General features: G+C 38.4%; 1 protein-coding gene across 13 annotated transcripts in view; it reads right to left on the minus strand.

The window, feature by feature from the left end:
* CASK (calcium/calmodulin dependent serine protein kinase) overlaps positions 1 to 16,121 on the minus strand; it is a 410,801-nt gene that overhangs the window by 70,384 nt on the left and 324,296 nt on the right. For all 13 annotated transcript variants that reach the window (XM_074392261.1, XM_074392262.1, XM_074392260.1 and 10 more), the window contains one exon: positions 2,448 to 2,525. In XM_074392261.1, coding sequence (XP_074248362.1) covers positions 2,448 to 2,525 — 78 coding nt within the window. The remainder of the gene's footprint in view (positions 1 to 2,447; positions 2,526 to 16,121) is intronic.

The following is a 16,121-nucleotide window of genomic DNA, read 5'->3' on the forward strand; positions in this document are numbered from 1 at the left end:
GGCACAGACAAAAATGATTTCAAGAACAGTAGTAATTAATTAGACTACTTAATTAAGTGTACGCAAGCAACTTTTCTTTAAGTAATGTAGAAAATGCAAAAATGCCTGCAGGATCAATGTTATTCACCATATTCATCTGCCCATATAGAGAAAGCCATGCCTCTGGCTAATGGCTCTTAGGCTTAAATGCCAGGGAACCTAAGAGAACAATTTTTAAAAAACCTTATTTTCTTTCCATTCAAATTTTCTTCACTAATTAGTTACTAACATTTTTCCGCACAGGTAAAAATGGTTGTTTCCAAATAAAATTGTTCTTCAAAAGTTCTCCTTTACCGCCAGGATGGAGTTTACGTGTTTAAGTTATTTATGGGACATGAACCCATGGAAAAGCCTATGTTCTTTTTCTGAGTAAACACCTGCTGCTATTCTAATTGCAGCTGGCTGGATTCAGAGAGGTTTGCATTACACTCAAGCGAATTCCAATCATCAAGCCAATCAAGGATTGCTTCAGCACAACTGGATGGCAGGAGCACACCACCATCCATCCAGGAGGACTCTCACCTCAACTTGTGAAAACCATACAAAAGCTTCCTACTGGGGCAGGAGGGGATGCTGTGAGGTCACATGGCCTGAGCCTTAGATTTTAGCATCATAATCATAATGTTCTGTGCTACTCAACTACTGCCTCTGGGAAGAACAAACAAGCAAAAAAACCCCAAAAACCAAAAAAACAGGGCTTTCTTATCCAAATACCCTGTTCATTAGAGTGTTACACTGTTAATTCATATTGTTTCAGGATGATAAACCAATTATCCTTGGTGTATTTTATGCTCGGAGTTTCTCTACCAGTGAAATGAAAGGAGGAAACGACATACTCTCTCTGGCTCCCTGCTCCTTTCCTAGTCTATTTTTAAACACAAAGGTGTGGTATTTCCACCAAAACAGGGCTAGGAGGAAACCTTCAGCAGGTTTTCACTGTACAGTTGAGCCAAATAATTGTCCTGAGAATCTCTCTGCTTCTATTTGTGTATTGTGAAGACAGGGTGGTAACTCATGCTTCTATCAGTGATACCTTAATTCCCCTCTATGAGCCGCCAGGGTGATGTCAGAGACAACCCCTCCAAGGTAGTCCTGACCAAGGGGGCAGGCCAGGCATCCTCCACTGTATCGGTCTCATTTCTCAGTGAACATAGACTATCTTTCAATACAGACTTTGTGTTTAAAATATGGTAGGGAAGGGATTATGTCCTTCATACTCTTTCACTTAGTAATTTCACTTTAAAAAGAAATAATTTTTTGGGCCGGGCGTGGTGACTCAAGCCTGTAATCCCAGCACTTTGGGAGGCTGAGGTGGGTGGATCACGAGGTCAAGAGATCGAGACCGTCCTGGTCAACATGGTGAAACCCCGTCTCTACTAAAAATACAAAAAAAAAAAATTAGCTGGGCATGGTGGCGCGTGCCTGTAATCCCAGCTACTCAGGAGGCTGAGGCAGGAGAATTGCCTGAACCCAGGAGGCGGAGGTTGCGGTGAGCCGAGATCGTGCCATTGCACTCCAGCCTGGGTAACAAGAGCGAAACTCCTTCTCAAAAAAAAAAAAAAAAAAAAAAAGTTTAAAAAAAAATAATTTTTTAAAAAGGAAAATGTTTATTTGCATAAAGACTTATATGATCAAAAAATGAAAAAAAAACCTATGTGTCTAACAATGGGAGAATGCTAATATGTTTTATTTTAGTAACAGCAAATAAAAATATTGTAGTCATTAGAAGTTATATTTGTAAAGATCAAGTAGAAAGATGGAAATATGCTTATTATATAATGTTAGGTTAAAAAAAGATACATTTTGATTACAACTATAGAAAATTTATATGCAAATGGAAAGTGACTGGAAAATGTTATGTAAAAATGTAAACTACTGTGTTAGAGTGATGAGATTATGGATCTATTTTTATTTTCCAAACTTTCTGCAATGTCGTGTTTCTATCATAAATAGGTTTTTAAAAGTCTGTGACAGATATAGCCACATACATTGACAATTTACAAAAATGACTTCTTTGAACTCAGTATATTTAATTGCTCCAGAAATTTAATTAACTTTCAAACATTACCACCTTAAAAAAGCAACTAAAATTTTTATAGCATGCCTATTTCCACCAAGTGTTGTAAAATAACTTTCTTTTTTTAAAAAACAGAAAAAGAGAAGTAAAACTGATGGTAATGTATTCAAGTTTACATCACAGAACCAGAACTAGAAATCTAGGCAATATTGCCGCAAAGATTTTTTTTTTTCTTTTCTGTATGTTCAGTAAGAAACTTAGAAATACTAAATCTGAATATAATGAGTCAAATTGTGACTCCACGGAAACTGCCTCTTAATGTTCAACAGAAATGTCTTCAATAAAGGTAGTCAATATGACGCCAAATACTTTTATAAAAGGTATCACTTACCTCTTTGGCTCTCTGTACTGCATCGCTTGGTGGATTCCTGATTTGTGGTGAAGACTTTGTGTTAATTTTGTCATACAGCTAAAAAGCAAAGAAGAAAATGTAGTCAACACTCACAATTCTTTGCTAAAATTCAGAGCTTCATATTTGTTACTTCACTAAATAATATTTTTCCTTTTAAAAAGGCAGGCTGATGATTTCAGTGGGATCCTCTCGGTAATAACCTCTTAATTGTTCTGTGAAACTTGTCAGGATATGAGTCTTACGCATATCTTTTCAAAAAATCACCTTTAAATAGATGGACCAAAATTCTGTCAATGTGGCAATTTCCTTGTCATTTTAAATTCGTCAATATTTCCTCAATCATAGTGTTTGTTTCCTCTGACAGAAGCACCTTTCAATAGCATGAATGCGCAGTAAAATGAAAGAATGCTTTCTGGCCAAGGCACATCTACACGGAGTAAAAATGAAAGAATGCTTTCTGGCCAAGGCACGTCGGGAAGAATTTTCACAGAAACCTAAATCTTGGGAAAGGGCAAACTCATTCCTTCTAGCAAGGAATGTTCTCACCAAGGTTTACGGTTGTTTTACCAGGGTTGTTCATTAACAGAATCAGTGCTGGTATCCTTCAGCAGGAAGTCAAGGACATAAACTTTTTTTCTTTTGACTCTGCAAATTCAGAGTGAAGAAGACGCTGAAAAGAAAGTAAATACATGCTGGGCACAGTGGCTCACGCCTGTAATCCCGGCACTTTGAGAGGCCGAGGTGGGCGGTTCATCTGAGGTCAGGAGTTTGAGACCAGCATGACCAACATGGCAAAACTCCGTTTCTACTAAAAATACCAAAAAAATTAGCCAGGCGTGGTGGTGGGTACCTGTAACCACAACTACTTGGGAGTCTAAGGCAGGAGAATTGCTTGAACCTGGGAGGCAGAGGTTGCAGTGAGCCGAGATGGTGCCACTGCACTCCAGCCTGGGAGACAGAGCAAGACTCCGTCTCAAAAAAAAAAAAAAAAAAAAAAAGAAGAAGAAAAGAAAGTAAATATATTTCTAAAATTTCACAAACCTAAATGATCCAAAGTTTAACTTTCTCAAGAACATACATTTAATTCTTTAGAGAAAAGTATCTGTAGTTTAGAAATACAAGTAAAATATTAACTTCTACCTCAAATAAAATGTTTCATAGTCAACTGCCTGCTTTGAAAAGTGAAAAGTTAAAGATGACCTTGGCTGGTATGAACACTTCTATTTCCTAACTTCTCTAAAATAGGTGGAGATTTTTGTTATCGGGTTTTTTTTTCCCTTCACCTACTTTGTACACCAATGCTAGTTGAGAGGTCAAATATTGACTATAAATATTCTTCAGATTACAGACAAATTACTTTATACTGATGCAAGACAAATCTTTATGACTTGTAAATATTTGGGCCACATCACACATAAAAATGCCTAAAAAAAGCAATGTGAAGATAGAGCAGGGACAATTTTTAAATGATGTATTAATTAAGAAAGCACTACTGGCCGGGCGCGGTAGCTCAAGCCTGTAATCCCAGCACTTTGAGAGGCCGAGACGGGTGGATCACAAGGTCAAGAGATCGAGACCATCCTGGTCAACATGGTGAAACTCCGGCTCTACTAAAAAATCCAAAAAAATTAGCTGGGCATGGTGGCACGTGCCTGTAATCCCAGCTACTCAGGAGGCTGAGGCAGGAGAATTGCCTGAACCTGGGAGGCGGAGGTTGCGGTGAGACGAGATTGTGCCATTGCACTCCAGCCTGGGTAACAACAGCGAAACTCCGTCTCAAAAAAAAAAAAAAAAAAAAAAAGAAAGCACTACTAAATAAGAGATTAAGTAAAGAGTATAAGTAGACTAGTAAAATGCTGCTCTATTTAAAACATTATATTAACATTTTAGGGAACTGGTGATTTGTGGCTGGTCCACAAAAGTTTGTCCAAATCCCTGTAGCATATTTGTGGGCAGTCTCCATCTTCTGAATGCTTTCTATCTCTAAAGAAATGTCAATGTTGTAATTGGGATCGTATTTTCCCACAAAAATAATGTCATAAATAGGGACTAGGTTTCCAGACTAGCCTATAGAAATGAATTGCACTGCACATATGCAATTAAAAATAGTAAAACAAAAACCACCCCCAACCCAAACAAAATGCAAAACAACAAAAAAAACCTAAGAAACCATAAGTTAAAACACAGACACACACACACACACACACACACACACACTCTCTATGTTACACTTGCAAGATGAGTAAGTTCTAGCGATCTGCTGTACAACATCGTGTCTATCATTAACAATACTGTATTGGGTAGAGCTCATGTTAAGTGTTCTTATCACAATTAAAAAAATACATAATACTTTAAAAAGACATTTAGTCATCATCTGATGTGTCATAATATTAATTATCAAGTAAAGTTTAAATGATCTAAGTGAATACATTAAAATTAAAAAAAAAAATCTCAAACCCGGCTGGGTGTAGTGGCTCACGCCTGTAATCCCAGCACTTTGGGAGGCTGAGGCAGGTAGATCGCTTGAGCCCAGGAGTTGGAGAACAGCCTGGGCAGCATGGCGAAACCCTGTCTCTGCAAAAGAAATACAAAAATTAGCCAGGCATGGTAGCATACACCTGTATTCCCAGCTACTCAGGAGGCTGAGGCAGGAGGATTGCTTGAGTTCAGAAGGTTAAGGCTGCAGTGAGCTATAACTGCATCACTGCACTCTAGCCTGGGTTGCAGAGCAAGGCCTTGTCTTGAAAAAAATTAAAATTAGAATTAAAAAAAATCTCAAACCAGTTTAGGGGAAAAAAGCAAATTTAATTTGAGGTTTTACAAGTTGATAGTACCATTACTTTATATGTCTAAATCCATGACGAACTGCAAGTTTTGCCTTTTTCTTGATCAAGGACTATTACTTTCAACATTTTCAACTATGATTACAATTAGTTTCTATTTAAACATTTAATAAATGCACATCAATTTGTCTCACAAAGAAACAAAAATCCTACAACTTCCCAAATTGGAGGCAATTTTTGGCCTGGTCTTACTATGTCAAATATAGTTCCTTAGGTCTTGTATCTGTAATTTCTTAAGAATTTGTGGCAGAATCAGATGCAGTACTCATTAAACACAGATTCCTGGACCCCCCCTCCATACCTACTACATGAGAATTTAAGAAGGAGGCCCAGAAATCTGTGCTTTTATAAACTCCTTAGATATTTGTAAGTCTTATGTCCAGTGCCAAAACTTTTGAGAGTACTAATAGTACAACTACTAATGGCAACAACAATTACTACTTTTCTTGAGCATTTACTAGATGATAGTTAATGAGTATAAGCTCCTAACATATATTCATTCATTCAACTTCAAACAATCCTATATAGTTGGTTACCCCTACTATTCTCACTATAAGATGAGAAAAAATGAGGCACAGAGTGGTGAAGTGAGAACTGCTGTTCTATCCGTATAACTTCATAGGTGGCACACAAGTGCCTGGAATCTCTTTTAAGGCCCTGCTCCAAGGAAGGTGCTCAGGCCAAATTTTCTTCCATGCCTTTGGTCTGGTCCGATCCAGTTCAATCACCTAAATTAAATTCCATTCACCTAAAGTTCAGTGGAAGTAGTGGCAGGATGAGGGGGAGGTGGGATGTTTAATATGAGGCAGAGACAATGGGAAGGGATTAAGATAGGGCTTTTGCCTGAGGTGGGGGCATTGGGCTCTGCTTCTTCTAAAAACTGTAGCTCTCAAGTCCTAGGAACTGCACCTCTCAAGGCAGCCACAGGATAGAGAGGATGGTGTCCATGTGGCAAAGAATACACTGTAAATCTCAGCTGCTGGCTCATCAATCAAAAGGGCAAGTGAGAACTGAAGCAGGAGGGAGTGAAGAATGGGCTCATTTTGTCACTGTCAGAGAGAAGTGACCCTTTGTTGGTTCATCCACATACCCACCCACTCAATATTTACTGAAGTCTTACTAGGTACTAAAATGTGGGGTTCTATGTACTAGGGTTACAGAGATGAAAAAGATAAGAGTTCCTGTCTTCAAAGAGCTCACAAATTGAAAAAATCTGTATAACCAAAGGCTCAGAAATGTATGAAGGAGGCTTCATCCCTTTGGAGACCTGAGAGTAAGTAGTTTGGTCTCCAGCAATATCAACTGGCAATGATCTCAGCGAGCAACCTGAAGTTGGAGACTATCTTGATGCATATGTGTAATACGTCAACCTTCATTTCCCCCTACCAACTTCCGCATTTTTGTCTTAGAGACTCAAAATATTTTAGTGATATCCATAGCATATACAAAGCATTTGAGAAATATGGCAAAGCAGGTAAATAAAAAGTTATCAATGGAGAAAAGTTTGAATGCGATGTAACATTCAAGTGTTTAAAAACAGTAGTTAGAAACATAGTGCTTTTGGATTTCTCATTTTCATGGGCAGTCTGCATACCATATGCTGCCTCTAAGGATACGCAGGACTCAAATTTCAAATCTAGGTAGAGTGTTGCCTAGATCTGGGACAAGTGAGAGGTAGCTTGGTTTTGAGAACAAAGGAAGACTGCAGCTTGTCTTTCTTTTCTTCCCCACCCCTCCCCGCCCGAGATGGAGTCTTGCTGTCACCCAGGCTGGAGTACAGTGGCATGATCTCAGCGTACTGCAACCTCTACCTCCTGGGTCCAAGCAATTCTCCTGCCTTAGCCTCCTGAGTAGCTGGGATTACAGGTGGCCATCACCATACCTGGCTAATTTTTTTGTATTTTTAGTAGAGATGGGGTTTCATCATATTGGCTGGTCTTGAACTCCTGACCTCATGATCTGCCCACCTTGGCCTCCCAAAGTGCTGGGATTACAGACATGTGTCACTGCGCCCGGCGTGCAGCTTGTCTTTCTTAACTTTATCCACCCCATTCCATCATATATAAAATAACGTCACCTGGGACCTTACTAGTAGTCTTGGACTTTCAGCAAAAGCCCAAAGCTAAGGCCAAGAAGAAGTAAGTGGCACTGAGCCGGCTATGAATCTGCTAGACCACTTCTCTAGGGCTTGCTGAAAGGCAGTCAAAATGGCCCTTCCATATTCACCCCAGGACCCCTCATTCTGCCTATAGAGGCAGAAGTCTGGGATTTGTAAGAGTCACAGGACTAAGGAGAGCAAGTATTTGATTATTCCCTTCTCCATCTTGTTGGGGAGGAAAAGAGAGGGGATTGTGTCCTCCCTCATACAAAGTGAAGGATGGTAGATGCCCCAAAAGAACAACACGTTAGACACTGGGGATGCCAGCTAGAAGAGCTCACTGTCTGATTCTCTGGAGGGATGCTTGCTGAGTTGCAACTTATAGGTCCACCTTGGTGCCCTAGGAAGGATCTCTGTGTGAGAGAGAGTCCTTGGGGCAGCTTAACATGTGGCATGTGGGGTCCTAAGCAAAAAAGAGACTGGTGCCTGCCTCTTTCTTGTCTGGAGGCCACCTGGGGCAGGCTGTGCTTGTAGTATATGTTGGGTTAAGCATGTATGTGTTTCCCATGAGTCAAGGAGACACTGCAGGAGGTAGCCTGGCTGGAGCCATCTGGATGCAGCCCTGCCCAGGAGGGCAAGAGGACTCAGAAGTAAAGAGTTGTGTGGTAACCCTTGGGAGCAGAGGATGAGAACATCCTTCTGAGACCAGCTGCTGAGTACATTGACGATGCAGAAACCACACGTCCGCAACTCAGGACAGAGCCAACACTGGGGTGTCTGCCACATGAAGGGCATCAACAGCCAAAAGGGAACTGGCTGTCTGAGGTACATTATTATAGAACATGCTGTTTAAGTGGTTCTTTCTTCTTTCCCACCACCAGACTCTGGAGTTCTCTGACGTTAGGTAACAGCAAGAGGCTGAGTACACAGTAGTATTTAAGAAATGCTTCCTCTAAAAAAATAAGGAGTATTATATTTGGACTAGTACATAGAAATTGTAAATTGATTTTTTGAAAATTCAGAGTAACATAAATACATCAGCTTGTTTCTTTAGGAACCATATATTATTTCTTTTCGATTCCACATGTGCAATTAAAAACTTTCCCTCAAAATCAAGAAATATGTTTTGACTATATTTAATTCTTTCTTTTGTATCCTTAAAGTCTGACTTACTTTAAAACATTTTCAAAGTAAAAGTGACCTTAGGGCTGGGTGTGGTGGCTCATGTCTGTAATCCTAGGACTTGGGGAGGCCATACGAGGTAGGAGGATCACTTAAGCCCAGGAATTCAAGATCAAACTGGGCAAGATAGTGAGACTCTGTCTCTACAAAAAATAAAAAAAATTGCTGGGTGTGGTGGTGAACACCTATAGTCCCAGCTACTCAAGAGGGAGGATTCCCTGAGCCCAGGAAGAGTGAGCTGTGATTGTGCTACTGCACTCCAGCCTGGGTGACAGAATGAGACTCTGGGTGGGGGGGGAAGAGGAAATCTTAGATGTCAACATGATTCAACTCCTCCATTTTGAAAAGTCGAAAGCTGAGGTCCAGTCAGTTGAAGTGTCATGGTCAGTGTCATACAGCCAGAGAAGCAAGGGCCCGACCCTGCCCTGCTGATATGCTGTCCTTTTTCTCACCCAGATATCCTTGGCTTGTTACTAGAATTCAGTAATATGCAATGCCTTATGCCAGGGAGATATCTTTGGCAAACATGTGGGAAAAATCTGTATAAAATTGGTTTATAGGCTGCAGGGAAAAAATACACTAAATATGATTTGAAAGCTATTAGCTAATCAATTACAAGCCTTTCATGTTAAAGAATGTCAGGATCCTCACCTGAGGTCAGGAGTTTGAAACCAACCTGGTCAACATGATGAAACCCCACCTCTACTAAAAATTACAAAAATTGGCCAGGTGTGGTGGTGTACACTTGTAGCCCCAGCTACTAGGGAAGCTGAGGCAGGAGGATCGCTTGAACCCAAGAGGCGGAGGTTGCAGAGAGCTGAGATCACGCCACTGCACTCCAGCCTGGGCAACAGAGTAAGACTGTCTCAAGCAAAGAAAAAAAAAAAAAGAATGTCAGGATCCTAATCCTATCCTGGCAAGACAGGAAATATTTTACGTTTTGCAGGCCATATTGTCTCTGTCACAGCCACTCAACCCTGTTGTGTTGTGTGAGGGTGGCTGTTAATAATCCATAAATGAATGAGCATGGCTGTGTTCCAATAAAACTTTACTTACAAAAACAGGTGGCCAGCTGGATTTGACCTGAGGGTCATAGTTTGTGAATCCCTGCTCTGGAAGCTTAAATTCAAGGTGTATTGGAATGACAATATGTATTTCCTTTTGCTATTTGCTTTCCTGAAATTTGAAGATATCAAGCATATTTATAAAGCTAAGGTGTGAAGGGAGGAAGAGAGAAGGAAAAATGTTAATAAATAATTCCTAGAGGGAAAACAAGAATGAATCTGTTACTGTTTACTCTCTTTTTCCAATGAAATTACCATTACCCAAATTCAGCACTTTTTATTTGAAAACACACACACACACACACACACCCACCCCACCAAGGCGAAACAAGGAAATGTGAACAGCTGCGAGGGGAACAGACTGTCTCACACTGTCTCACTCACAGACAGGCCTGCTCTCTGACAATCTCTGGCACTGAGTCAGATATGACCACACATAGCTACACCAACACACTTCATTCATCTTTTTGTCATAGGAAGTGTCACTACAGTTCCGTAAAGAGACCACATTCTACATGTGACATGGGTTGTTTCAAATGAAGAAGAATAAACTTGGTGGTGATATTAAATTCAAATCTCTAGAGACTGTACTTTCAAACATAAAGATGATGAGATCAGTTAATATGTCACCTTTTATTCACATTCAAAGCACTAAATCAAGTTTCATTTTTTTATCATACTCCATTATATATCCCATTATCTTCTGATTTTTTAGTTCTCAAATAGAAACTGTTGTTTTGCTCATAGTTTATGTGCAGTGTTTATCAAGATCAACATTTAAAACAGAATGCACGGTAAGAAGCTACAAAATAATTATCACTGAGTTCTGTGTCCCATTAACGTTTTTTGCACAGAGAAAACCAAATCTAAGGACCGGAATGTATAGTCATTGAGATAAGATTATAACTTTTGCAACTATACTGTAGGTATAGGCATGTAGGGTTGCAAAGAACATTAATGTTCATTAGCAACCATCATCGTATCACTTAATTTATAGACACTGAAGAAGTTTACTGTTAGAAAAGAATTAAAGTTTGCAAGAGTCAAATATTTAGCTGCAAAATATTTGATGAATATGTCTGTGATTATCCTAATAAAACAGAAAATAACAGTGTGCACGGATTTATACTGTTTAGTAATAATGAACACTGAAATGACTTGTTCTGGAAACACAGACTATCTTATTAAGAACTTTCTTCACGGGTTCTGTGAATTATCTGGGTAAACAGGAACAAAGTTCCAATGTTACATCTTTTCAGTGAACTGAGCAGATCAGCCGTCAATATGTAACAGGTATTTTCTCATATATATTTGAAATCCAGCAAAATATTAGGGAAAGCTAATTCAATACTGAAACACACGGAACTGATGTTCAATTATTGTACTGGAACTGGTTTTCTTAAGTTGGAGATCACAGAAAACCTTTAAGGTCTAAAAAGCTATTTTTCTTGCTCAAGTTTACATATAAACTTGTTGAGGCCAGGGGCAGTGGCTTGAGCCTGTCATCCTAGCACCTTGGGAGGCCAAGGAGGGCAGATTGCTTAAGGCTAGGAGTTTGAGACCAGTCTGGACAACATGGCAAAACCTCACCTCACAAAAAATACAAAAATTAGCCGGGTGTTGTTGCTCACGCCCGTAGTCCCATCTACTTGGGAAGCTGAGGTGGGAGGATTGCCTGAGCCTGGAGAAGGTCGAAGCTGTGATGAGCTATGATTGCACCACCGCGCTCCAGCCTGACTGACAGAGTGAAACCCTGTCTCAAAAAAAAAAAAGTTCTTTCAGAGATCCTTGGCATCATTAAACATGATGTAGTTCAAGCTTGGAGAAGAGCAGTATATTTAGCAGTGGGCTAAAGATTGCATGATGGGAAACATAACTGTGAAAGAAACATACTGCAAAATTTAAAATGGCATTTTCAAAAACTTAAGGAGCTACAATTAAACACTAGGAAAAACTTTTTTTTTTTTTTTTTTTTGAGATGGAGTCTCACTCTGTTGCCCACAATGGAGTGCAGCGGTGCGATCTTGGCTCACTGCAACTTCTACCTTCCAGGTTCAAGTGACTCTCCTGCCTTAGCTTCCCAAGTAGCTGGGATTACAGGTGCACGCCATCATGCCTGCTAATTTTTATATAGTTTTTTTTAGTAGAGACAGGGTTTTACCATGTTGGACAGGCCAGTCTTAAACTCCTGACCTCAGGTGATCCACCTGCCTCAGCCTACCAAAGTGCTGGGATTACAGACCTGAGCCACGCGCTCAGCTGGATGAACTTCTATAGCCTATCCTTCTTACAAATCTAAACACAATTCTGTGTCATTGGGATATTATGAGTTACAAAAAGAAATCAAAATCGCTCAGGCCATTTTTCTTTTTTGAGGTACAAAGAACGCTTATCCTACCAGCACCAAAAATTGTGTTTCTTGAAATTTTATACTCTATAAAATTTCTAAAACTCAATTTAACCATTTTAAATAGTTGAAAGCACTCAAATAACAGTCATATAGATAACTATCTGCATGGAGACAAACTCAATTCATTTGAAGGGTATACTTTCATTTTCTTTTACATTATCATTACAATTTGTACTATGTGTTAGCTTTCCTTCCAAAAGTTCATAAAAAGCCGGGCGCGGTGGCTCAAGCCTGTAATCCCAGCACTTTGGGAGGCCAAGGTGGGTGGATCACGAGGTCGAGAGATCGAGACCATCCTGGTCATCATGGTGAAACCCTGTCTCTACTAAAAATACAAAAGCTGAGGCAGGAGAATTGCTTGAACCCAGGAGGCGGAGGTTGCAGTGAGCCGAGATCGCGCCATTGCACTCCAGCCTGGGTAACAAGAGTGAAACTCCGTCTCAAAAAAAAAAAAAAAAAAAAAAAAGTTCATAAAACATGTAAATAGCCAAATTGTATAAATCTTAAACAAAATTTGTTTCTCATCTTAAAAAGTGTGTCAAATTCCTAAATCTAGTGACTGAAATCAAGCAGCCAGAGTTCCACCCTGGAATTTAGATTTTCCCTGGACTAAGGTTCAGGGCTACTCCCAATACCATGGCCCAGTTTGTACTGCATAACTCAAGTTGAAGATGGACATGTAACGGACAACTGCTCACTGTATTTAGCAGCCAATAAGAATGTTCCTGGATGCTCTTGAGTTAGGTGTTCCAGGAAAGCTTTAGCTTAATAGATTAGCAGTGAAATGCTAGCTTAAATCAAGTTTTAGTAAAATCATGATGGGGAATATATCCTCAGTTGAAGGTGCAAAAAGGAGTGCAGCTGGCCTAGTAATATGCTGCTCTAAATCCATTATTAAAGTTTTCTTCTGTCAGCAAAAAAGGCAAGTGAAAAATCAGTATATCTGGGCCGATACAAGATTTCCTGAAAAAGTTACAAAAATCCTTTGGATCCTGACAGCAAAAGAACCTCTAAGGAGGCCCTTGTTTTGTTTAGGTTTTATTTGTCTGTATACAGGGCTGCTTTTGTTCTAATCTTGTTAGAACATTGCACTTATAGGGATTTATTTTTGAATTCAAGAAATTAAGACTTGCTTGACCTCCTAGTTCAGTCCAAGAAGACTGTCCTTTTGGTGGCCTAACATAGGCCAGTGTGGCAGATTTCTGGTCAGTTGGTAGCTATTTCTGAGAAACTCAAACACTGGCCTCAGATGACCTAACTTGACTGTTTTCTATGCCTTTTTCAAGTAAGTAAATAACTCTAAAATTAAGCCCTGTAAAAAATAAATCATAATGCCTATCCTTGGGCAAAAGAAAGTATGAAGGAAAAAACTAGATGATACGATATAGGCAGATTTTATTTTGTTTTAATAAAATCTTCTGAAATATGGTATTTTTAATATCAGATATAAGAGCATGCCCAACTTTGAGAAATTTTCACTATGACATTAATTTCCTTTCTATTTTTTTTAAAGTGTTAAAATCACATTTCCTAGCTTGGCTCCTCTTAAGCAACTACGAGTTAAATGATATTTACACTAAATGAATATCCCATTATTAATGTACTGCTTTAAAAGACAACATTTATGTTCCATTAAGTGTGTCAGATGATATTTTATTTAATTATTTTTGGCTTTTGCTAGCATTTTTGTTTTGCATAGGTAAACACCAAGCATTTGTACTTGGTGTAGCTATAGCAAAAATGAATTTCTGTCATGAAAAATTTAAAGAGAATAACACAAAGGCAGTCTGGCAGAAGAGTTTTATGAGATAATGTTTGAAGGGACACAAAAAGAAGAAAACATCTATGTTCTTGGATTATGAATGCTGCAAGCCACTCCACTGAATATTCTTTAACTGAGCATATCACATTCTTTCTAGGGGGAAACCCCTCCTTTCCTTGAGACTAGCATAAAGAAGAATCAGTGCTTGTTGTACTTTGAAGGCTTTTTGCAAATTCCTTTGCCTTTTGGTAAACTTGATCATGGTGTCATAAAAAGAGAATGGCACTCAGTGGGTAACACTGGTACTGGTGACAAGCTGATTCATTATTCTTGGTATTCTAGAGTAAATTCCAAACTGTGTTTTAAGAAGTAATTTATCTGAACAAATAGGAAACTGGAGGGACTTCCACAGTCAGTAATACTTTCAGTGAAAATCACACATTCCTTTGCAAAGATGTATAACTTAGGATCTAACTTGCAACCTAGAAAGAGTAATTGTGTGGATATGAAACAAAGCAGAATTCCCTACTATTAGACAGTCTTATTCTGAGAATTTGGTTTCTCCTAGTACATAATTATCAACCACAAAACATCAATATTGGATGAGTAGACAAACAAAATGTGGTATATACATATGATAGAATATTATTCAGCTTTAAAAAGGAAGGAGATTTTGACACATGCTACAACATGGATGAACCTTCAAGACATCATGCTGAGTGATGCTAAATAAGCCAGACACAAAAGGACAAATACGGGATGATTTCACTTACATGCGTGGTACCTAGAGTAGTCAAATTCATAGAGACAGAAAGTAGAAGGGTGGTTGCCAGGGGCTAAGGAGAGGGCTGAATGGGCGTTAGCATTTAATGGGCACAGGCATTTAGTTGGGGAAGATGAAAGAGCTCTGGAGATGAATAGTGATGATGGTTGTATAAAAATGCCATTGAACTGTACAGTTAAACATAATACAAATGGCAAATTTCATGTTATATATATTTTATCACAATAAAAAAAGACCAAAATATTGATATGTTAAAAAAGGGTCAAAAAGCTGTGAATTTTTGGCAAATGGCAAATATGTACTGGAATTTAGAAGGAATGAACTAAAATAAGTTGCTCTGAGGTGTCTTCCTAATTGAAAATATATACAATTATGTAATTTATAACATTTTCAAACAAAAAACACAATTTGGACTTCTTCCATAAGGTCTAACTACACACTGGTTAATAAAACAGTTCTTGGGAGAAAAAAAATCATATTTAATATTTTTGATTCAGTGGTAAATTCTTAGCCACAAAGCTAAATTTTAATTTAGTGTAATGGCCCTGTGAAATCTAGTGGGATGATAGTAAGTTTATACAGTTGTACAACCACCATCTCAATCCAGTTTTAGAACATTTCCTTAATCCCCTCAAATTCCCTTGTGTTACCTCTAAGAACTCTCTGATGACTAACTCAAGGTAATGAAGATTAACTCCTACATTCTTTTAAAAGTTTTATAGTTTTAAGCTCCTAAAGCGAATCTATGATCCATTTTGAGGCAATTTTCTTTTGTGTATGGTATGAGAGAAAGGTGTATTCATTTCTTTGCATATATATGGATCTCCAACTGCTCTAGGAGCATTTTTTTTTTTTTTCTTTTTCCATGTAATTGCATTGGCAATCTTGTTGAAAATAAATTGACCATAAATGTGAGGGTTTATTTCTGGACTCTTTTCTGTTCCAGTGATCTGTATGTCTATCCTTATACCCACACCATACTATTTTGATTATTGTAACCTTATAGTAAGTTTTGAAATCAGTCATCTAATTTTTTTCTCTTTCAAAATTCTTTTGACATTTCCATATAAATTTTAGGATCACCTTGTTGTCTCCTACAAAGAAATCCTACTGGGATGTTGATAGGGACTGCGTTGAATCTATAGATCAATGTGGAGAAAAGTGACATCTTAACAATATTGAGTTCTCCAATCCATCAGTATATCTCTCTTCATCTATTTAGTTCTTTCTTTCAGCAGCATTTTGTAGTTTTCAGTATACAAATCCTATACTTTTTTTGTTCGATTTATTCCTATTTTATTCTTTTTATAATATTGTGAATATTTCTTTAATTTTACTTTTGGGTTATTTCTTGCTCATATATAGAAATATAGATCATGTATGTATATTGGTCTTGTATCTTGTGACCTTGCTAAGCTTGCCTGTAAGTGCAAGTAGATTTTTTGTAGATTCCTTAGTATTTTCTACACGCAAGATAACATCTCTGGGAAAGGATGATTTTACTTCCTCC

Source organism: Saimiri boliviensis, chromosome X (assembly GCF_048565385.1).
Source record: "Saimiri boliviensis isolate mSaiBol1 chromosome X, mSaiBol1.pri, whole genome shotgun sequence".
Lineage (NCBI taxonomy): Eukaryota > Metazoa > Chordata > Mammalia > Primates > Cebidae > Saimiri > Saimiri boliviensis.